Below are 23,302 nucleotides of genomic sequence, written 5' to 3' on the forward strand. Positions count from 1 at the left end.
CAGTTTTTTTGAGCCTGGATGTCCTGATTTGTGTTCCTCAAGCACCTGGATTCAACATCATGACTAAGCAGGAGCAGAGATGCTCTCACTTTCCCTAAGGTGTTTCTGGGCTCCCAAAAATGCAGTTTAATGGCTTGGGTGCCTGCAGACTATGCCTGGGGTTGAAAGCGTGTGCCGTTTGTTCGGTGTTTTTTTTTTTAAACTTTGAGTTACAGGAGATTCACCCGGGCCCCCTCAAATGTAACTCAAGCAGAGAGAGGAGCTTTTCAGCAGTTCTGTGCAGTTGCTCTCATTACGACCAGATTCAGGAGCCAGAATATGCAAATTCCCACTCGCTTTAACCAAAGGAACAATAAACAAGGGGATTAAATGGTCCTGTGTGGGGACAGCGGGTCAGGCTCAGCCTTTCCTGGGCTGCTGTGTCGTCCGGGGCGGTCGGAGCGATCTCAGCTCTGACAACAACGGTGAACTGCGGAAAAGCAGATTGTGCCGGGGATGTTTTTTTTGGAGGGGGGGGGGGAGCCGGGTCGGGTTTGAAGCCGTCCCCCCCTTTCCCCTCCCGGCCGCAGCAGCCGCGGGAGGCGGCTGCCATCTCACGGTGGCGGAGGGGAACGGGCCGGGGGGGGAACCCGAACTCCCCGAGATTCCCTTGGGGAGCATCTCCCCGGCCTCCCCATCCCCATCCCGGAGGCTCCGCACCCGCGGAGCAGAAGCGCGTTTGCGCCGGGGCGCGGCCGCGCTCCGGTTCCGCAGCTCCGCTTCGGTTTGGTCCCCCGAACCCATCTCTCCGGTCCTGCCCTGCAGAAGCGGGTGGTCCTGCCTGCACCCCCTCTGCCTGTGTCCCCCCCGCGGGGCCAGGGCTTCTCCATCCCCTGCCGCTGGGACCGTGTTGGTTGGAAACGGGAATTTCTCTAGGAGAGCCTCAGAACTGCGTTTGTCCTCGGAGCGGCCGAAAATTCCGCCCCGAGCCCCAGCGTTGATGGTTGGTCTGGCCCTGGAGGATGGAGAGGAACCCTACAGTGCATCGGCGGGGACTGTCGGTGTAATCCCCAGTGGGTCTTCCAGGGAGGAGAGGGCTCGGGTGGACAGCGTTGTTCAGCGGTCGAACTTCTAAATGCCTCAGCAGCAAAAATCAGGACTTTAACCACGCAATTTCAAGTCAACCGAAGGGTTAATAGGAAAAAGTCCTCCATACCCATTCCTGCGAAATGACCTCTGCAGGGCCCTCCCAGAGATGCAGCTATCTTGTCTCCATGCTCTAGGAGACAGTGCTTATCCTGAGCCTGACGGTTTGCCTCTGTCTCCAGACACTTCCTCGGCAGCTGGTTTTCGTTATCGTCACTATGTGGTACCTCACCTGCTCTTGCAAACTTGGCACCGTAAGCTACTGAGGGATTGAAGGACTATCGCAGGGTGTCCCCACCAGGTTGAACGGGAGGTATTGCACTGCATGTCAGCATGGGGGGCTCTTTCTAATACAGCTCCTCTGTGCATTGCTCAGGTTTATGCCAGGTCTAGATTTGGCCCAGTGAACTGGAAACATCTGCAGGAAATGCTTTTTTTTTTTTCTCCCCTCTCGCAGCACTAGAAATGCACGGGGTTTTACAGTTCATTTCTGTGGATTTTGGAGCTGGCTTGTGCAGCTCAGCTGGCAGGATTCTGTTTGGTCCAAAGCAAGGAGACTGGCTGATGGACGTGTACAGCTCCTTCCCTTTGCCCCGCTTTGCCGCATGGCTTTTGGGAGCCGGAGCTCAAAATAAGCTCCAGCCTGGAGGAGAGGACCCTTAACAAAGCAGCGCCAGGTGTACCAGGTCCCCTGGGCATTCCCTGGGACCTGCAGATCAGCCTTTTCGTGGTGCCAGAAGCCTTTCCAGTGATGGTGTGGCCACTGCAGTTGGACCTGGCCGGGGAGGTGGGAACCACAGGGCAGTGGTCAGAAGGCAAAGCCGTCCGTGGTCCATTTTGCAGGCCTGGAGGCCGCTTGTTTCCCAGACGAGCCCATGCAAGAGATGCAGTCCAGAGCCCTGCTCCTTCCTCCCTGCCTGGATGCTGGAGCTGCGAGCTGCTGACCAGGGCATGCGACAAATCATCGCTGGATCTCTGCTGCGGAGACGTCCAAGTGCTGCGTGTGTAGTGCAGAGACAGGCACTGCTGTCTGCTAGCGCCTTTCAAAATGTGTGTTTACACCAACCTGTCAGTTAATAACAGCCTTGAAATAAAGCAAAAGTGTCCCGAGGAGAGGAGGAGAAGGACCAATTCAGTTAAGTTCACATTGGTTCCACTCCCTGGAACAGAAACAAAGCCCCAAGCCACAACCAGCGCACTCGGAGCCTCTTGGTGACAGAATCCAGACCGCATTTGTTTGGGAGCAGAAAACACACTGACAGGTTAAAACAAATATTACAAGAAGGAAACTACTCATCACAGGCTTTCAGACTGCTGAAGGTTTCTTTCCACTGCTGAGACCATCTTTCTTTCCTGGAGTCCTAGGCTGGACCAAGCACCTCTTTCTTGGAGACATTTTCCGTGCACTGCAGGGTCCGCATGGACCTAATGTTTCCAAGGTGCATGGGATCTTCCCTGCTGCAAGGATCTGGCCTCAGCAGCTCCAGCTGCATCCTCTGAGCTCTGTCCCAGGGCTACTTCTCCGGTCCTCCTCACTAGCACGTCCTGCCAGTCTCACCTCTACTTGCAAAAGAAGGGTCCTTGGTGTGTCTCCAGTCAAACTTGGTTTTTTAGCTGCAGAGAGCAGCAAGTGAAGTGGCTTTCCCACCCCCATGCCCAGGGGCTGTAGCTGGAAAGGGCTCTGCTGTCCAAGTGAAAGCTGGATGCAAGCTGAGGGAAAACAGATGGTTTCAAGATCAAGTCCACCATACGAATGAGAAGCCAAACTGCTGATGGATGGGGCAGTGTTTAGCTCAGGCATGGAGCCAAGTGTAATGTTGTCCTTCCCAAACTGTAGGGTTGCTGATGACCAAGAACACAAACCCTTGTTCAGGTCCAGAAGAGCCTGGCTATAAACAGACCATGACCTAGCTGGAGCACATGCTGCGTCTTTGCATTTCGGCTCTGCTGCAGCACCGTTTCACAGCATAGACTCTTAATGTGTATTTCCATTGCAGTCAAGCCGCTGTGCTGGCCCATTTGAGGGTTCTAGCTGCCCAGTTATGGCACCATGACTCTCTGTACAGGCTGCTACACTCTGTGCCTCTGCTCCTCCAATCCCCCCCAAAAAAAGGCTGGGTTATTGGCCCATGGTGAGCTCTCAGTAGCAGCACTGGGTAGTCCGATGACAGTGGAGCTAGCGCCTCACTTTGTCTTCCTTTAGTTCCACTGCAGCCCCAGGCACCAGCAAAGCATCCTCCTTGGTGGTTGAGCCAAGAGGAGGATGGGAACAGTACTGTAGTGTCCCTGAGACTCGGGATGTGCCTCCAGCACTAGAGTTATTGACTTGGCTCCTGTGGTCAGAAGGACCAACGTGTCTCTAGAAGGATGCCTGTCACCTCCTGGGATGGGATGCGTTCCTGCTGTTTGGTTTTGGAGGGCTGGCAAAACTTGAGCTAGGAGCTGAGCTGTGGCTTTCTGGAGACTGCCATGACTTTGCTGTCTGGATGCAGCCTCCTGTATTTACAGGTGTCGGAGTTCAAAGCCTCTTGTGGACCATGCAAACTGAAGGGAGCAGAAGGGGCTGTGTGGTTTCAGAGGGCCAAGGAAAAGGCTGACTGTGTCGTGTCTGTTTAAAAAGGCCGAGAAAGGTGCTCAAAGATGCAAATGCAAATAGGCACTGCCACCAGCCAGACCCTTTCGGCTCCAGGCTGCTCATCAGCAGCTGTATTGCCGTACCAAGGCCCTGGCTTCCATATACTGTGGCCTTTAGGAACAGCAAAACTGGCTCTGTTCTGATGAATACCAGACGTTGCGCTTGGGATATCCCAAGCGCAGCGATGAATCCTTCGTGCATTGCTGCAGAAAGGCAACTGTGAAGGCACAGAGACAGGAGAGTGATTCCAAGGAGGGAAGAGTAATGGTTTAATGCAACGCAGAGCCTGGCCGTTTTCCCGCTGCCCACATGCCAAAGCAATTAGTGGGCACAGGGCTGTTTTCGGCACGTCCCTGACTGTGGCGGAGCATGCGAGAGGCATGCGATGTTGATTGGGAGGGAGGTGCCTGGATGGCCAGTATATCATCTCCCTTACAAGAGCAAAGAAAATTGCAGCAGGTTGTAATGGGTCTGGCAGTTACGGCGGTGGAAGCCTTGGGGCTGAAATGGAGCTGCAGGGGAGCAGAATTGGACTGAACCGAGGCAAGCAGAGGACAGCACACCCCGTCTGCCACGCTGCTGCGCCGGGAGCTTCCCCGGTCCCTGTTTGCAGGCTACTGGGAGAACTGGTCCCTGGTGCATCGCCCTGTCTCTGCCATGCTGCACTCTGCATCGGCCAGCAGCAGAGGCTGCACCTTGCCCTGTACCGAGATCCCGGTGTTGGCGATGGCCATCCTTGCTCTTGGCTAAAGAGCCTGATGCCAGAAAGAGCCCTGAGCCTGCATACCCTGGGAAAACGTGACCTTCGCAAGGCTCCGGGTTGGTGGTGGGGTTGGGGTTTGAAACGGGGGCAGAAATGCCACTCCGCCGCTGTGCGTGGCCGTCCTCTGCGGTGACGGACACTTGGATTAGGCGGCGAGGCTGCAGCGCAGAGCCAGGGCTTGTGCTTGCTCAGCAGTGCGCTTCGCCCCCCCCTCCCCGTCTCAGAAAATCTGTGAGAGGAAATTGGATTTAAAATTGTTCTGCCTGACTCCAGGGAGAAGGCCGAGGCGTGAAGGAGGACTGAAGGAGGGGTCACTCATCACCAGCTCATTAAAGGCAGAAACCCCAAACCCCGGGGAGCGCCGCGCTGCGAGACAGCCCTCTGCAATGGGTCATCTGCACAAAACTCCTCTGCAGTTGTGATTTGGCAGTTGCGAACGCACATTGTGCTGTGCCCCGAAGCCACGTCCAAATCGGGACTTTTTTATTATTTTTAGCATTACTTACAAAATATCCCTGATTTTCATCCCGTAGGACCAAATCCGAGGTGGTATTTACTTTTGGCGATGTAAATGCTTTGTTTCTGTAGGGTCTCTTGATAGAGTTGTGTTGTATTTTCATTTGCATTTTTCACGTATAACTCGGTATGTGAGTCATACAGAGAAAATGAGCTTTGAGTTTGAGAGTGTGCATGGCCTGGGGGGAGGAATGTCCCTCACCGCTATTCCTGTGGCCTGGATGGGATCTGAGTGGGACTGGCAGCTCCGAACTGGCCTGGCAGAAGGGACTGACAGGATGGCTGGGTGCAGCCTATGCCAGCGGGGCCGTGTCCTGCTGCCCGCTTGGGGTGGGAGGGATGTCCCAGGGAAGAGATAGAGCATCCATCCGGCACTTTTCCCTGAGCATCCTCTGCTAGCAGTGTCAGCATCCTGCACCCACCCGCCCGCTGCCCTGGCAAGCGGTTCAGCTGAGGAGTTGCCTCTGGTAAACGATTTCCCCTTTTTGTTAGCGAGCATCGTCCCCTTGCTCTACCCCTATGGTACAGCTGCTTATTTTTGGGAAGGAAGAGGCAACGAGCCGTTTGCACCCTCCAAGCCGCCCTGCATCCCTTCTCCCCACTGTCTCCATTTGCACATCAATGTGCTCTCCCTTGTGGGGCGAATTCAGAAAAGCCGCATTTGCACTTGAATATCCAAATAACATATGGGCAAGCAGTTGACGTCTCAATCCATTTCCAAGGCCCACTACTATAAGCACTTAACTTTACCCTTGCCCAGATGTGCGTGCGTTTTATGTGCTGTGCATAAAAAGGCAGAAATTGCACGGGTTGGAATGTGTTGGAATTGGCACTTTGGAAAATGCATGCTTTGCTGGAATGTGCTAACATCCAGCTTGCACAGAAGGGCAATTAACTCTATTTATGTTCATGAGACTGAATCTAAAACTGGCTTCAGAAAGCAGCTCACTCACATTAAAGGGCTTTATAATCATTATGCTAAAGTATTTCTTTTGAAAACATTTCCAGTTTCTTAAACAGTTAGGATATTTATAAAATATGGCATCAATTACTACATATTTCTTTATTCACACTGATTATACAACCTATAATTATACTTAAGCCTCTTATTTGTATATCATGGCAGCATTAAGAAAAGCTCTGTGATTTGTCTGCATGTTATTCTTCCCAAATAGCAGAGGGCTGCAGTCTCTCCCCTCCTTTAGAGAATTAACGTGGTTGTGTTGCCCAAACAACAGCACACCAGGTGTCTGCTCCTCCCAGCCAGTTCCTCACAGAACACGCAGGCTGAGGCTGACAATTTATTGTGACAGGTAACATTCAGCTTTGTGTTGTTTGGACTCCGAGCGCTGTGTTTACAGCCAGCTTCTCACAATCGTTTACTCTCAGGAAAACATTTTCCTGGATCCCTTTTGCTTGCTGTAAAACAGTCAGCGCTGGAATAATTAAAGTCTTTCTGGCAGTCCGTCATCAAGAAAAGTAGCACGGACTCCCGCTGCCATTAGCCGTGCTGCTGGGGCGGTGCCGGGGACCCTGCGCGCTCCCCTGGGACTCTGCTCCGTTAGCACCCGTCACTGGGATGTGAGGTGTAACTGGGATCCAGCTGCGAGGCAGGGATGGTGAAAGTGTCCTGGCTGCTGAAGTGCTGCTGGTGATAGCGTTGAACCTCCTCGTTGGAAGTGGCTGGAAGTAAAGGCCCTGCTTAAATTGGGAAAACTGACTGTACCCTTCGGAAAGCAGCGTTGGCCTGGTTTGAAATAGCTTAGCTCTTGTTAACTTCTCTTAGGGTTTCACTCGGTGCTGAAGTCTTACTGCTTGTACGTAATTCCCTCCTTGAAAACCGCTTATTATAGATGAGACAGATCCCCTTGGCTCCCTCTGAGCCGGAGCAGCCGATTGCACAAGTTCATCTCCAGCATTGCAGTCGCTTGCAGGAGGCTGGGGACAGCGCGGTTAAACCCCGGGCTGAGCCTGGGGCTGACTCGAGGGAACTCTCTGCAGTGGGAAACTTGGGAAAAACCTGTTTTCCTGCATCTGCTCTCTGAACAGCAGTTATGTTTCCTGGCAAGCAGTTTACTGGGTCTGCTTGCAGACTGGGATCCCGGCAGACTTTGCTTCTTGAGCCACTAAAGGTCCCCACCTTTCTGGGCAGCACAAGCAGAGCATGGAGCTGGACTCTGGAAGAAGAAAAAAACTCTGCACGACAAACAAGAAAGCCATAATGACTGAACTCATGGTTTCTTTTTGACAAGGTAAATGGGAGAAGAAAATGAACGCTGCAAAGGAGAAGCAATTGGTTTTGGAGCATCATTTGTGACAAGGCAAATGCTCTGGACAAATTGCAGAGTGATTCTGTGCAAAGATGGGAGACAAATTGCTCGCTGAAGGACGGTCACCTTCCATGCACTAACATCAGCAGCTACGTTACAGCCAGCATGTTTCTGCAGGAGAAAGTACTCGCTAAGCCTGTTCTCAGTTACTGAAATACAGTATCTTCAGCAAGGCCTGGAAAGAGGTTTTTGGGTTGCGGAGCTGCAATGTTTGTTGTATCCTTCCACAGCCAAATAAATGCTTGGGGCTCTAAGTCTAGCGTCACCCTCTCTGCAGACAAGCAGCCAAATGCCCATCTTTCGGGGGTGAGATCTTTGCAATGAGATCTGGGTTTGGTGGGAGTCTCACTGGCTGCAAGCAAGGTCTGGGAACCCAGTGTGCATTGGAGAGGAGGTGGCTCCTAGTTCTCATGGTGCAAGTGGGAGAAAAGTCCGCAGCGGTGAAAGCCACTGTTGAAGCCTAAGCCTTTACAGCTAGCACTGTGTGGTCCTTCCCAGATAGGGCAGAAAGTGTGGGGCAGTGGGGAAAATACCTACTCAAGGATTGACAGTGTGTATATTAAAGGGAACTGCCTCGAAAAAGCGACAAGCTTTTTCTGAGAGGCACAAGGAAGCTGTCATGTGAGAGGAAAGTCTGCTATAATAATCATATGAACCATGCCCATAAATTACACTAATAAATCTGTAGAAGTCCCTAGCCTGTTTCTAAAACTATGGCAGCAAGTTGGTGTTCAATCAAATGTCGAACAAAGCTCTGGCTGAAAACACTAAAAGGTGTGGCAAGACGGGGCAGATGCCATGTTCAGTGAGTTCAGGGTATGGGATCAGGCCAGAGGTCTCTGCTGGGATGGACATTGATGGGAATCTGTCCCTGCAGGTGCGCTGTACGCTGTCACGTCGTTCTGGTTAAGCTGGTACTGTGGCGTATGAGCACGTTCATGTCTTTTAAGGGATTTTACCTTTAAGCAAGGACTGTGGAAAGGAGGCAAAGAAATGTCTACTTGCCCTACTTCAGTTCTCAGCAGTTTTTCCTATGCATGTGCATGGTGCCGTAGGGGTTAAGAGAGCAGAGCACTGAAATCTCAGTGCATAAAGAAACTCCCTTGCAGTGGATGAGGCATGTACACAGCTTTCCTTGTTACGCTTGACAGATGTGCAACAATAGACCATGAGTCAAAGTGGGGAGCCAGAAAAGAGCTCAGGAAAAAGCTGCTGAGAATTACTGGTGTGGCTGGGAGAGCGAAGCCCTCATAACAGAGCATTGTTCTCCTGGATATAAATCTCAACTGAAATATGAACACCAGGCTTCCAAGGACTTCCCAAAGCTGGAATGTGCATCGTCAATAACCAAACACACCCCGCACAGAATCCTATTTATCACCTTTATGCTGAGGCGTGAAATCCCCACCCTGCAAGGCTGGGATAACAGACTGACTTCCAACTGGTGGTAAAATCAGGGTCAAGTAACAGGAAGGGCTGGAGGAGGAGGTAGTGTGCTTTTCTCGGTAGAAGCAATGGCCGGGGCGTGTGCCTGCAAAGCTCGCAAAGGCCCTGACAAGCACAACCTACACAAAGCTGGTGCAGCGATGCTCTGAGTCAGGGCTTGGTTAAGTTCACCAGATACTGAGCGTTTTGGGACAGGATTGCCTTGTGCCTGAAAGCACAGTGCAGCATCACCTCTAAACCTTCGACGGCGGCCCTGCTCTTTATCTTGGGTGTGAACAGGAGCTGTGCTCAACTCCATTTCTGCTAAGCCCTTCCTTCCTGTCCAGCATGGAGCCAGTGCCTAATCTTGCTGTGAATGCATCTTCCTCACGCCCTTTGACATGTCTACAAAACACGCAGGGTTCCCAGGACAGGGTTATTTCTGTTCTTAGCCCGGACAATGAAACCATGCCTTGTTTACTTGGATAGCAGTGTCTGCTGAGATAAGAACAGCAGAGATAAGTACACAAGGTGCTACCCCAACACAAAGCACACCCTCCTCGCTTTAGCCAAGGAGGAATTCCCATTTTGTCCCAGTACGGTTCCTGGAACGTAGGACTGGCGATGACTAAATAACAAACCAAATGAAAACGGACATTATCTTTGCTCCTTCCCTCACGCAGTAAGAAGTTATGCATTGTGCTTGTTCTCCCAGATGGCTGGTGAAAGTTTTCAGTGGATAAGCCTCGCTCTGTAGCTGTTTACAGTTGGCAGCACAGTGACCGTTCCCAGGTGGCAGTCTGGAATTCGTACTGTGTTGGCAAGTTATAAGCTATTGTTTCTCTCCTTGACAGAATGGCTGTGCAAGTCCCAGCACAGCATGGGCTATGGATTTTCTTGTTCTGTTTATGACTGTAAAGTTTTGCATTGTTTTTGCTGACCTCTGTGCTCAAAATGCTTTCCCACTCTTGTGAAACTGGCGCTTCCCTTCTCAGAAAATCTGCAAGATCAGGAAGGCTGTACAATGGGAGACTGAAACCCAGTTTCATTTTTCCACCCTGTTTTTCTTCAGTGGTCCTTCTGTTCCACTCAGTGATGAAATAGTAAGTCTGATAATGGATATATAGCAGGAGCAGACAGATCGGTCCAACTGAGAACTTGACTCCCTTCCAAAATCCCTCTAATACATTTCCCAAGCCACATCTGATCCTTGAAGTTCCTCATTCTCTGTGATTACACCTTCTCCCTTGTCTATAGCCATCCTGTCTTACCTGGGGCTTATCCTAAGTGCCCCTGTACTGCTCTTTTGGCTCCTGCTGTGCGTGTTTGGTACAGGTTGAGAGACTTCTGGAAAGGAGAAGGGCATCCTCTGCTTATCCGGGCAGGCACCCAGATGCCCTTCCCCATCTGAACAAGGTCGTTGCTCCTTCAGGCAGAATAGCTTAGCTCTAGCTGGGAACCCAGAGGTCCTGCTCTTTGATAAGCAGCTCATAATACCTGAACTGTTTCCTCAAAGTCAAAGGGACTTAATGGCAGGATACTTGTATCGCTTTTGTGCAAATATCAGATTACAGTCTAGAAACCAAATTGTCTGCAATTACATGACTGAATTAAAGGGAAGACAGACAGCAGCACGTAAAATATGAACGAGGTTCATTGTTTGCCTGCAGATATTAAAATTTCTTCAGTTCAGTCTCAGAAAAGCCCTGTTGTGCCTTCCAGAGCGGTACAAAATTTGATCCGCTCCTGCTTTCGGCTTTGGGATGGAGTCCAAATTAATTCCCTGCAGATCACCTTGCTTTATGAATAAGAGGAGCTCCTCCTGCAGTACCTGTGCTGAGAAAAAAAACCAGGTGGGAACACTGCCGGAGACTGAGAGTGATCCTGGAGCTCAGAGAAGTTTCTCCCAGCCTGGCAGGGTGCTGGGGGGCTGGGAGCAGATGCTGGGTTTGCGGGTGAGCTGCTAGGGGAATGGTAAACGGCGCTCAAGCAGAACGCCCCAAACTCTCCGGTTTACCCTTGACCCTCCAAAATGCAATTTTCCCCTGTCGAAGGCCCTGTAGGAGGAGGAATTTCTTGACCGCCAGAAAAGCGTGGGAGCGCTCCAGGCTGGTTTACGCGCGCCGCGGGGTGGCGCGTTTGTCCCGGGAAGGCGCGGGGCGGGGCGGGGCCGGGGCGGGGCCGGGGGGCGGGGCCATGGCTGTCCGGCTCCGCCGGGATCGGGATCGGGATGGGGATGGGGATGGGGAGGACAGGGCTCCGGCAGAGCTCTGGGGCCGCTCAAGTCTCAGCTTGGGGCTTTTTAAAAGGTTTTTGTGGGGTTGTTTTTAATGGCAGCTCTTGAGAGAAGCTTGGCGAGATTCGTTTGCCCGAAATAGTGCATTTCTTTAGAGAGTAAGTCAGAACGCTAGGAGCAGCTCTTTGCATGTCCTCTGCCCAAGTAATAATGCGTGGAACGACTTCTGCTGAGAGCGTCGCGATGCTGGCGAGAAACTGCGGCTGAGTTTTGCACATCTCCTGTCTCGCAGTGTCAGGTGCGGCAGTGAAGAGCTGCCATTCCGGTCCAATTAGGATGGTGCCTCTTTATGGCATAACCAATCTGGACATACAAGCTGCTTCTTTATTCATTTCACTAATTGGCTGTTAAAGCTTTTCATACTTTAAAAAAAAAAAAAGGTAAAAGTCAATCTCTAGAAAATTCAGAAATTGATAACAGTCTGTGCTGGAAGCAATGGAGGTGAGAAGACTTTTGATTTATGATTTGTGCTCTAATAAACTAATTAGGAAGGAACAAAAAATAATGGAAGCTTTGCCGGTTTTATTTAACATCTAACAGTTGGTTAATTTTTGCTATGTGGCTATAAACGCTAATTGCATGGTGACTGCAGACCTTGCCGTCATAACCCAGAGGGGAGGGCAAGGCCTGGGTGTCCACGTGAGAAATGAACACGAGAGGGATGAGGACTGGTGGCATCCGCCTGGTGCTGGTGTCACTGGGCCTGGCCCAAAGAGCCGGATGCTCAACAGGGAAACCAGGTCCTTTGGGAAAAGGGGAATACTGCAGCCAGGGCCCACAGCCTGGCTAGACCCAGGAGCGGTTCAAGGTAGTGACTTGGATGTTTGCTGGGAACCGTGTGAAGGAGTTGCAATCTACGTGCTGTTTTGTGTTTCAGCCTCCCCTAAAAGTATGAGCAACGACCGGCGCCGTGTGTTTGAGTCTCTGGGTTTCTGCTCTGTGCCGCTACGAAAATGAGCCGTGATGGGAGCCCTGAGCTGGGAACGGGGCTGGCGCCCAAGTGGGTTGTGTCTGCGAACACCCGGCCCGTCACAGCAGCCTCCAAGGACGCCTTGCCGGCGCCCGGCACGGGCAGGGGACGGCCGGTGGTCCCGCAGCCACCGAGCCGGGGAGCAGGAGGGCGGTGAGCAACGTTTGCTGAGCTTGCCTGCTGAGGGGACGTCGGGATGTCACAGTCCATGCCCAAGGCCACCGCACTGCTGTGGCTGCCGTCCCACTGCAGCCGGCTTCTTTGAAAACTCCTTAAAGCCGGTCAGGATCAGGCCGTCCGTCCCTGTAAAGCTTGACGTGTAGCTGGGGTAATAACGTGCCTGAGCATCCGTGCTCTTCCGACATCCCTTGGGGTAGCCACGAGCGCAGACAAGAAAAAAAGCTTGTTGTGCGGGTGTAGTACATTGGATTAAGACCCTGTGAAAAAGAGAGGGCAGCCCCTGAGATGCGTTGTGATTTTGATCCTTATTTAGCTCCGTTGCTGTTTCTCCTCACCCCGTCTCTGATACAAATGTGCTCTTCATCTCCTTGGCGGAGAAGAGGCTATCATACCAAAAGTCATTAAGTTATGGGGCCTGCAGCAAGGCTTAATGACAATTTGAATTAGGAACCTGAGTTGTGGCGTGGTAACACTAGAGTGAATGCTATCATTAGGAAGGCAGCAATTTCCCTGTGACCTTTTATTTTTTAAATGTTTTAAATGGCCTGGTCTTGTCTGCAAAGCTCCCTCCCTCTGTTAGAAGTTTCTCTCTAATGTGGGTCGTGCCTCTGCTGTTTGCAGGTGGCACAGTACAGAATCTGCATTTTGTTTTTTCAAAGTTAAAGTGTCTTTGAAATACGATTTTGCATCTAACGCAGAACGCAATAAAAAGACTTTAAAGACCTGCTGACGCCTCATGGAAAACTGAAAAACATTCCGCTGAGAAACAATTCCGCCGGGCTGTCTTATCTGCTGTTCCCTTTGCTCATTTTTGATAGCAAGGGGCACTATAAATACACAGTTATACATAAAAATGAGAAACCTTGGCAACCAAATAGAAGGTTAGTTGTTTTCTCATGTTCATTCTCTATGGGCAGGTGGGTGAGGGGAGATGGAGTTCATCAGTTGGCGTTTCATCTTTACAGCTACTGGACTGATGCTGTGGCTGTTTGTTGAGTGTTGGACCGAAAGGGAGTCATGTACCAGTGGATTATTTTTTCCTAGAGGTATTTGTTAGCCCTCTAAAAATAGCAGCAGTGGTTTCTGGGGCACTCTGACGAGGTTGGCGGCGGAACAGAAACGAAGCGACGCTTCGGAGCTGGAGGACAGGAGCTGCCATATGGCAACGGGGGCCGAGCCCCTCTCGGCGGCAGCGGGGCCGGCGGCCGCGCGTCGCGGCTTCCCGGGGAAGGTGTGAGAAACGCGGCGGTGGGAGCCTGCGGGACGGCCGGCCTTGCGCTCGCTTGCCTCGAAGCCCGAGCAGCGCAGCTCTCCCAGGCTGCGTTGGTCCTCCCCGGGTGGCATCGCGCCGGGCTGCTCTGTCCCCACAGCGTCGGCCGGTGGGTGCTGGTCCCCCACGGGACCCAGGCGCATGGACCGCACGGACCGCTTTCTTGTGCCAAAACCCACAGCGATTCCTTTAACCCGAGCTTCAGGACCTTGTCAAACTGATAGAATTTATTGCCTTAAATTAGACCTGACAAAGGGCAGGATCTCTGCTGCAAGGAGTGATTTGTTTCCAAAATGACTGGGTGAAATCACTCGCCTGATCCCTTCCGTTCTGGTAGCTCTTGCAAAGCAAGGCTATTTCAGAAGCCTGACAGAGTCTAGTACACTGGATAGAAAATCCCGCTCTTGGAGCCAGCAGAGAGAAGCTGGGCTTGTCTGCCCCTGCCACATTACTAGGGACCTGCAGATTGAAACTTTCAGTGCTGCAGTTGCTGAACGAAGTGTTCCTTAGCTGTTAAGTTTTCCAGTAATTTTCCAGGCAAATCACGCACCTACTGTGGCCTCAGGAGAAAATGTTTTTTTGCCATAGCCATCAACCGCTCAGAAAATGAAGAGTTATTTAGGCACCAAAATACTATACTCCCCTCCGAAACTGCATCTTGTTCATGCCGTCATAAAATAGGAAAACTTAAAATGCAGAAGGCGGACCAAAACTACCACCAGGTGTTGCAAGATGTGCTTTCCTATTATAAGCATTTTTTGAAGTAAGAGCCCTTCAACAGAAATTCTTGTGTGCACTGTTAGCAAGTTATGTGGAAAAGGAATGTTTGGACAAAGGACAACTGGTTTTACAGCTTGGGTCTGCAAGGGCTGCCACAAGCTGGTGAAACGTGAGCAGCTGTGTAACGGTGCAGGGATCAGTCTTGCTGTGGCCTGGGTAGTGCAGGCATGTGAAAAATGCTTCTTTTCAGTAGGACAAAGAAAGCACTTGCCTAGTAAATAAGGCAAGCCAATTTAAAATCAAGGTTTAATTGGGAAGCTGATATGAAACACGTCGTCTTTGTACTCAGAAGGAGTGGTACTTTGAGATTGTACAAATCACAGATAATGTTTACACGGAAATGCAGCTCTGTGAGATGCCGCCCAAAACTGATAGGATTCTTTTTAGGAACTTGGAGTAGATATGGTTTCCAGATGTGTCTTATTTAATGTTAAGGAATACCTTTTCTTCTCTTTGCTGCCTCGTGACTTGATATTCCTTGGAATTATGAAATAACATACGGGTATGTTCTGCACAGAGCAACCCAGCCATGTACTGGGTGAGTGGGCTCAGACATCTGCACAGTATCATTCCCCTGTCACCAACTGATGGTGGTATAATTAGAAAAGTCATTAATCCTTGCTAGGCAGTGCTAGAAACTATTTATAGCAAGGCAGACAAACAGTACCCTGCATATTGGGCTAGGGTGGGTATGGAAATTACTCCTGGTGCAATATGTATTGTGGGGCCCAAACTGGAGAAAGTAATTTGCTTCTGGGAGGGAAACTCCCTTCTGGCCGTATGCAGAGAGATGCAAACCGTCCACTCTGACCAAGCTATCACCCTCTGGACTTGCCACAGGGGATCACTTTGGACATCCCCTGTAGGCTGTCACCATCCTGGGCTTTGAGGTGTCCTGGGGGGAGTCCTGTCCTGCCTGTGTCCACAGGCTCCCTCTGCCACCGGGACCCACCAGCGGCCAATGCAGAGCCCAGGGCTGGAGCAGGTTTCAGTCAAGGAACAATAATGAATCGACTCAGCTCTCCTTTTCCTCAGTGTCCTGGGGAAAGGCATTGAAACCAATCAAAATGGCCCTTCTGATAAATTAGCAGTGACAAACCGTATCTGACAGCCTGTTGTTAATACTTACACCTTGGGACTGGGCTGGCTGTTTGCTGATATGTGTTCATCTCTTGTCCATGGAGCTGGAGAGCCCTGGTCCATCGGTTTAGTGTTAGCAGCAAGCGCCCTTAGCAACACAGGAAACAAACTTGGAAAATGCTCCAGCCTGCCTGGGGAGGATAATGGAGCAAGTATTCGGGTGGCTGCTTGTAAAGCAAGTCAAATGCACTGTGCCACAGCGACGGAGGTCCAGGCAAGCCTTGTTTGGTGTTGGGAAAACACCAATACAGATAACCCAGTGACAAAGGGACCTTTGCAGCAGTGCGGTGCATGCGAGGCTGGTGTCAGGTTTTGCACAGAAGGATCTGCGGGCAGAGCTCGGCATCGCGATGTGCTCCCTTCCTAACCAGGTTGCCCAACCTCCCTGCTGAGCCCGCTCTGCCGATCCGTTGTGGGGCGATCCTCCAGCAGCGCTGCACCCTGTGTAGGGTAACCAGTTACAGGGTAACTGGGATCCATTTAAGCAATTAGCACCTGAGCTTCCCTCTCCTGTGCAGTCCCAGGTGCAACCAGAATGACAGCATGGGCGCGTTGTCTGCTGGGCTTTCTCGGGAGGAAGGCTGATGTGGGTGCCTGCCCAGCTGGTCTGCATCTCCCATCGCCACGGGCTGTCCTGGCAGACCGCTGATAGCCACTGGCCTGATTTCTCCCAGCTCTAGCTCCTGTTTGGGCTGGCAGTGCTGCAGCGGTGGAGGGCAGGGGGAAATAGAGCGGGGAGCATAAGCTGGGAGCGCAGTCTGTGTCTGTGCTTGGGGCTGGTAGCTGGTGCCCAGCGTCCACCCAACCATCTCCTTATGCCTGGTCTCAGCCATCAGGGAGTTTTCAGGATGCTTTGGCAGGTAAGGGTTTGTTACTTACTTCTCTTCCCACCCAGGGACTCCTGCGACAGCCGTATCTGTTCCGTTCTGTGTGTTATCGCTCTCTAACTCTAGATGAATGCTAGTGGTGCGGGCAGAGAGATTGGTCCCTGTGTCTCTAAGCCAGAGGAAAAACTGGGGCGTTAGCAATGCTTAGTGAGCTACGGACCAAGCAAGGCTGTTATTTACAAGCTTCTGAGATGCAGCTCTGCCTGGGCTGAGGTCCACGTTTTCCCTGTGCAAGAGCCAACCTTTCTGCCAGGTTTTCCACTCGAGGGGGTCCATCTCCGCGCTGTCTCCCAGCTCCTGGGCTTTGCCCTCCGTGCCAGACCTCGGCTGCCCACTCGATGGCTCCCTGCACAAGGGCAGCTTTTGTGCTAGTCTGCTGTAAGAGGGAGTGGGGGAAAAACTCCCAAGTTTTTCTCAAGCAACAAAAAGAAGGTGCGGTGAAGGACTGCTGGATGTTAAATTGTGCGTGAGGAGCCTGCAGAACTGGCATAGAGGGAACAATTGCTGGGAAGGGGAGTTGCAGGCAGCTGCAGGAGTGGGTGCTGGCGAGGTGCTGGGGGAGTCTGTGATGTTGTGCTGGGGTCAGCTGAGGTGGTGTTATTCAAAGAAATACTCCTGTTGTCAAGTTAAACACTTCACTGGGTTTTGCCTAGTGAGGCACAAATTGCATGTCTGTGTGCTGGCAGTCAGGCATCAGGGTAACCACAGGGGAAATATGTTTCTGTCTGGGCTCGCTGCATCTTCCAGGCTTTGCTGTGAGGATTTCTCAGAAGAAAGCGTAAAATTATTTTAGCCTCTGAGATTAGCGGACCAAGCCTTCCAGTCCGCAGGGACAGGACTGAAATCCCTCGCAAAGAGTCCTGGTGAGCAGCTGGCTCCGCTCTGCCTCCTCTGGGGTTCAGCTGCTGGGGCCCGCACCCGGGAGGTGGGAGAGAACCTGTTGAAATTCTGAAAACCGCTGTTTTGTAATTGCTGGAAATCCCCAGTGCTGGCTTTGGCTGACAAAAGCAGCGCTCCGGCTCTACCCTGTGCCTATGGTTTGCCTGGATGATAAAAGGTGACCTCGGAAATTGCATTTCCAAACATCTTCCCCTATCTGTGAAGGATGGCATTGTTCCCAGTGTTTCAGGCTGGGGCTGCCTGGGGCTCTTTGTTTAAGCTCCCTGGGTGTTGCAATTCTTATGCACAGAGCTAAAGATGCTCTGCCAGAGTCTGAGATCCTGGAAGGCGGCTGCAGTTCAGCCTTTTGTTATCCTGAGGATTAAAAACTGCAGTTGAGGATGAGCTAACGAAATCAAAGTAACCTATCTAGGGACATCCCACAGGCGTGTTTAACAGTGTGATGGAGCCAGGGTCAGCCACTAGTTCAGGTTGTTTCAAACAGCACAAGCTGGCAGAAGGGCCCACAAGCCTCAGTGAAGAAGCAGGTAGTACTTTAAACACATTTAGCAAACCTTGTTTTTCAAAAGAACCTGCTGCTGCCTGCTCCAATTCATGCTGAATGTCAGGGAAGGAGAAGTCTAAAGGGCATCGTGCCTCGGAAGAGAATCTGAGCTGTTACCATCTCAAAGGAATAGGGACTGCCCAGGCCCAAGAAGGAGGGTTGCTTGCTGCTGCTCTTGGTGCACGGAGGGTGGGCTCCTCGCTGTGCCCGAGGCAGCTGGGTGAGAACCCAGGCTTTGCCAGGAGAAAGCTGGGGAGAGTCTGCACGCAGGGCTGAGCAGAAAGAGCCTCGTGTGGGACAAGTATCTGGTCAAGGCGCAGAGCCTGAGTGTGCCGGTCTTGGAGCCTGAGCCTCTTACTTTCATGCCAAATAGCATTTCTCCCAGGGCAGATCCTCTGCTGCTGAAAGAGGTGGACAATAAGGGCAGCACAATCAAGGTAATGTTTTGCCCTGCTTTAGCTTTGCACCTTGGCCTTGCTAAAAGAACGGCCTTATGCTGCACGCACATGGCCACAGGGGTTGTGAACTCCAATACGAAGCTTTGCTCAAGCCTCCGTCTTCTTTCTCCAGATATGCTGAGCAGCTGCCGCTCCCTGAGCCAGTGCTGCTTTGTGCTCTGCATCAATCTGCAATCTCTGCTTTAATCGGAAGCGGGAATTAGATTTGGGAGAGGAGTGGCAGCAGAGCTGGAGGCTGCTCTGGCAAGTGCAGCAGCTTTCACCTGCCTGCAGTCTCCTGTGCCGGTGGCACGGCAGAGAGGGGGGAGTGCCAGCAGCTTCGTTTGTCCCACGTCTCGTTGGAAATGAGGTCCCAGTTGAGGCAGAGTTTGCTGCAAGGATGTCTCATAAACAACGCACAGGTGACTGTGCCTTAGCCTAACGTTTCCTCTCCTCTTCACTCCCCCATGCCTGCCAGCTCAGAAAATAGAACGTGGATAGCACAGTATAGCCCAAGGGAGGGAAGGGAAATAGCAAACGCCGAGAGGAACAGCAGATGTTGCTGCATTGCACAATAGAGCATCATCTATCCTCTCTCCAGAATTCACTCTGAATCCACAGGCTGACGTCCGATTAGTGGTGTTTCGGGGGAAGGCCTGGAACGATGCCCTTTGCTGTCCCCTGGACAGCGTGGCGTTCGCCATGTGTCAATTGTTTTACTGGAATGAGATGGGAAGTAGATTTTTAAAGTGCAAAACGCAGCTCCTTCCAGCAGTCCCCCCTCTGTCTGACAAGGTGACCTACACCTAGCTAGTCCTGGTTATGATGAGCTTGGGCAGATTTTGCAGTGTCCTTTGACATGCTCTGATGTGCAGGCACTGAGCTGTGAGTGCACATGGGAGCTGGGCCTGCTTGTGCCTTATGAAAAACCCAAGTACTAATTTTACTTTGCTTATTTCCCTTCCACCCAGTGCCTTTGCCATGCCCCTTGACCTGTGCAGTGACTGCTAGTTAAGAAAATGGTCTTGAGGACAGCAGGTTTCTTTTTATCCTCCCTTGGGGAAAGGGGGGCAAACTGAGCTTTTACACCAAGGGCAAATCAATAGTCTTGCAGGGCCTGGTTCTCGTTTATTCTCTGGCCACATCATGCCATAAGTTATACTTCCACGCTTGCCATAGTGCTAATGTGTGGTCTTAGCACAAAGGAGAACCAAAGCAACGGTGTTCAATGGTGAATGGGCAGCAAAGCAACGTGGAGCTGTGCTTACAACTGTGACAAAAATCTTGTTTATTTCTGGAGATTTTTATAATTATTCACTGAGCTCTGTAGTGCCTCGGGAACTGGATGTCGCAGCAAAGCAGTAGATTAGTAGCAGACGGTCGGACCTGGGGTTTCATTGGGGAAAATCTGGTTTCCATTTTTGGCAGTCACAAGTCTAGCAGCAGCGCTGGAAGCAGAGCATCCCGGGTCCCAGCCCGCCAGCTACTTGTGCTCATGTTGGTGCCGAAGGCAGCCTGCCTTGTGGCACTGGGCTTTGGGGGTCACCCTCCCGCCCGGGGACTGCCCCTCGTCCCCTGGCTGCATGGGTGAGATCTGCCTGGAGGTGTTTGGAAGAGCAAGGAGCTCGTCTCCTCTGGTGAGAAGGAAGGTGAAGGGTGCTGGGTTTATTCAGACACCTCGAGGCTGTACCTCTCCCTTCTCTGGGGTTTTTGTGTTTGCGTTGTCCATCTCTTTAGCCTGCGTCAGCACTGCAAAGTTTGCTGCGGGACTCCAGGTAATTACACCAGTCTGGAAGCATGAAATGCCATGTAAATGCCAAGTGTTCATTAAGCGTGCTTTAGGTTGGACCAGCATGACCACGTTTGACATGCCTAAGCAAGTGAGAACATCCAAGAATTGAGTGACTGGTCCTTGTATCTTGAGTGCACTGATACGGAGAGGAATCCACCTGGAAAGAGGCGTTCCTGCTGCCAGCGCAGAGGCGAATGCAAAGATGCAAGCTGAAAGCCTCTGGGTACCAGGGCAGGTATATTTAGTTGTCCTTGCTGGTGCCCTTGCACAGCAGGACCCTGATTCAGTGGGCATGTCAGTCTGCTGCCCTGGGGCTGGGGGCTCCCGTGCAGCTGGACCCATGCGGTGCTGCAGCTGCGTACTGCGCCAGGGCTGTTCCTTTAGCAGCGCCGCAGGGAGCTTGGCTCCCTGCGCGCCCTGATGTTTACGCCAATTAATTGCTGACCAGATAGCAGTTCTGTTATTTAACTGGTGGTTGAAAAATATTTGCCTGAACAGCCCTGTGGGGTGATGGTTACTGTAGCATGTGCTTGCTATGGACAGGGCTTAGCTCGGCCTTTGGGAGGAAGCGGGGCTGGTGGAATAGGCAAATTAATCAATGTGACTGCCCACCAGAGTCAAATTAGAGAGAAATGAATTTTTTCTTTCTGGAAGAGAAAAATGTAGTGTTCCCATAAAAATACAAGGAATCTAAAATATTTCATAGCCGTAATGTGTGCGAGAGGAAGGGTAAGCTTCCTCTGGGCGAGGAGGTTGGGTGGGAAATTCAATTATTCACTCGGCTGCAGGGCTGTCGGTGTCTACCTGCGAGCAAAGGAAGGAATGTGCCTCCCTCTCGAGGCAGAGAGTAACTGATGCCCTTTGCGGGTTGGGATTTTTAGCGGGGACTGTGCATGCTCCGGTCCCTCCAGCAGCAAGGACGTGCGGGGATGAGGTATGAGAGCAGAGGTCTCCCAGACAGTGCCCACTGGCAGAAACGGGCTGGACCTGGCTTGACCAGGCTACTCTGAGGGGAAAAAAATGCCCTTGCTGGCTCGTGCAATGCTGCGTGCATCAGGCTCAGGGTATGTAAACAGCCACTGGGGGCTCGCAGCCTGTGCAGGATCAGGCCGTGCGCGCTGGCGAGCGGTGTCCCTGTGTAGGTGACACATGAACATCTCGAGAACCCGGCCGAGATGTCAGTCAGACTGTTTCCTTCCCAGCCGGCAGCAGCTCGGCGAGTTCACTCATCTGTCTTGATCTCCTGCTTCCCAGAGGCACGGAACGAGGCAGCACAGCCTGTCCAGAGCCTTTCCCGGGAGTACACGGCTCTAGTTTGTGCTCTGCTTTGTTCTGTGGCTGCAGTAACCTCTCCTTCTTTGGAGAATAAGATGTTAAAGAGCTTTTGAAAATGATCAAACCCTTCAGCTTCACTACTGTGATTAATCAATCACAGCTGCTGCTTTACAGCTCCTTGTTTTGATGTGTTTCAGGTTGTTCCAAAGTTAGCCCAGCACAGGGCCAGTAAACACATTCCTGAGCCCTGACAGGGTGCTGGGATGGAGCAAAAGCTGAATTTTCCAGTGCTGCACTTTGTTCAAAGCCAAGGCTGCTCAAGTCTATCGGAGAGAGCCATGGGGCAAGCCTTTTTCTTTGGCACAAAGGAGGGCAGTAACGAATTACTCATTCTCGCCGCTATTTTCTGCCAAAGGGAGTTTTGATCGGAGGTGTTTTGTCTAAGGAGCCTTGTGTGGGCTCCCCAGGCTGTGCCGTGCTGGCACGCTGAGCTGGCACTGTGAGGACGCTGCCAGGCTCTCGGGGAGACCTTGGGAAGCATTTTGGGGCTTTGCAGCTCCAGGGAGAGGAAAGGTTCCTGGTCCCTGCATGGTAAAAGCAGCCTCCGTGCAGTAGGCTTGTTTTCTCCTGGCCGGTGGGGAGCCGTACAGCCTGCTCAGGGTTTGGTTATCTCCCTCCATGTCTCTGCCAAGAGTGCAGAGCTCGGTCTCTGGACTGGCCTGGGGTTTCCCCAGTTGCCTGGGTTTGGGGTGATGGGGTGGGCTGGCCCCGCAGCCCTATCAGCAAGGCAGCTGAGTGCCCCCGAAGCTGCTGCTGGATGCTGGCACAGAGCTTTTTCCAGCAATGGTGCGGTGTGTGAAAACCCTCGTATCCCTTTCGGGTGGCTGGGGAGCAGGCAGCGTCCCAAAATGCTCACTGGGTCAAGGAGCCACAGGTGAATGTGAAGAAAGGCGGCTAGTGCTCTGTGACGGATGGGGTGAGTGTGCTAGATGGTGAGAGGGTGCACCTTGAAACATTTTAAAGGATTTATTCATTTGTAAGTTATTTCCAACGTTTCTTGTGCTGATGCTGCCATTACGAGGGAGCATGGGATGCTCCTGGGAATTATATAATCCTAAAAAAAAAAAGTGAGGAAGAGATTTAAGAAATATCTCTTCCCTGGATGGCAGCTACATCATTGCAAATATTGTCTGAGCTGCCCTTCTCAGCACTGAAGTATCTGAGGCTCCAGGTGGCAGCTCTAAGGAGCTGGTGTCAATTTTGGAGGCTTAGATGCATGGTTTAAATGCTCCTTAGCAGTTGGTTTTTTTACAGCTACAGACCCAAGCAGGAACATGAAGCATCACAGCTCAGATAGTTTGTAAAACTGCTGTCAAGAAGATTAAGCTGGAAATGGAAAAATTGCTGGTGAAGTCTTTTCTTTTCTTTCTAACATTTTTGTGATAAAGGCTGATTTAAAGTCCATTTCACCACCTAGGTGAGGCTCCAGATACCCGATAGCAAAAGTGCAGCAGTGTGGCTCAGCCAGCAACTTTGCACAAATAAAATCCCTGAGACTGCAAGGTATATTTAACAGAAGTAAACCAAACTAAATAGACTCACTTCTTAAAGGTGCTCTAGGTACTCCCTTAGTGACCATCAGCTGTAGCTAATCTGTAAGAGCCTGGAGACCTCTCGCCCAGGGTACCAGTCAGGTTTTGCTATTACTCTGTTATGTATGCAACATATGCTTTCCAATAAGGCGCATCGCTTAAGATACAGCATTTTTATCGGGCTCTGGCAAAGTGATACCTAGACAGCAGAGCTCTTTCGTGAGAGAAGCGGGAGGCCTGTAATCGCTTTGATTGGCCAAATGTTCAGAAGGGGAATGAAGCGTGCTTGGTTTACCTGGCTTTGGAAGTGAAGACATAAAGGAGCCTTTCCGCATCTCAGCGTGCAAGACGAGTATCCCCCGGTTCCTCCAGGGTGCAAGCCCCCATTGCCTTGAGCTGCAAAGACCTTTGAGACATGTCCCCTCCCCTGCAGACACCCAGCACC

The 23,302-nt window shown here is 51.6% G+C and overlaps 1 protein-coding gene across 2 annotated transcripts in view; it reads left to right on the plus strand.

Annotated features, from left to right (window-relative positions):
• ZMAT4 (zinc finger matrin-type 4) overlaps nucleotides 1–23,302 on the plus strand; it is a 105,028-nt gene that overhangs the window by 11,608 nt on the left and 70,118 nt on the right. The window contains exon 1 of one of the 2 annotated variants that reach the window (XM_075043430.1): nucleotides 11,022–11,531. The exons of the other annotated variant lie outside the window; for it this stretch is intronic. Within the exon in view, the coding sequence (XP_074899531.1) occupies nucleotides 11,526–11,531 (6 nt within the window). The 5' untranslated portion in view covers nucleotides 11,022–11,525. Of the gene's footprint in view, nucleotides 1–11,021; nucleotides 11,532–23,302 lie in introns of those variants that run through there. 2 annotated transcript variants of the gene reach the window in all.

This window comes from Buteo buteo, chromosome 12, assembly GCF_964188355.1.
Source record: "Buteo buteo chromosome 12, bButBut1.hap1.1, whole genome shotgun sequence".
Classification (NCBI taxonomy): domain Eukaryota; kingdom Metazoa; phylum Chordata; class Aves; order Accipitriformes; family Accipitridae; genus Buteo; species Buteo buteo.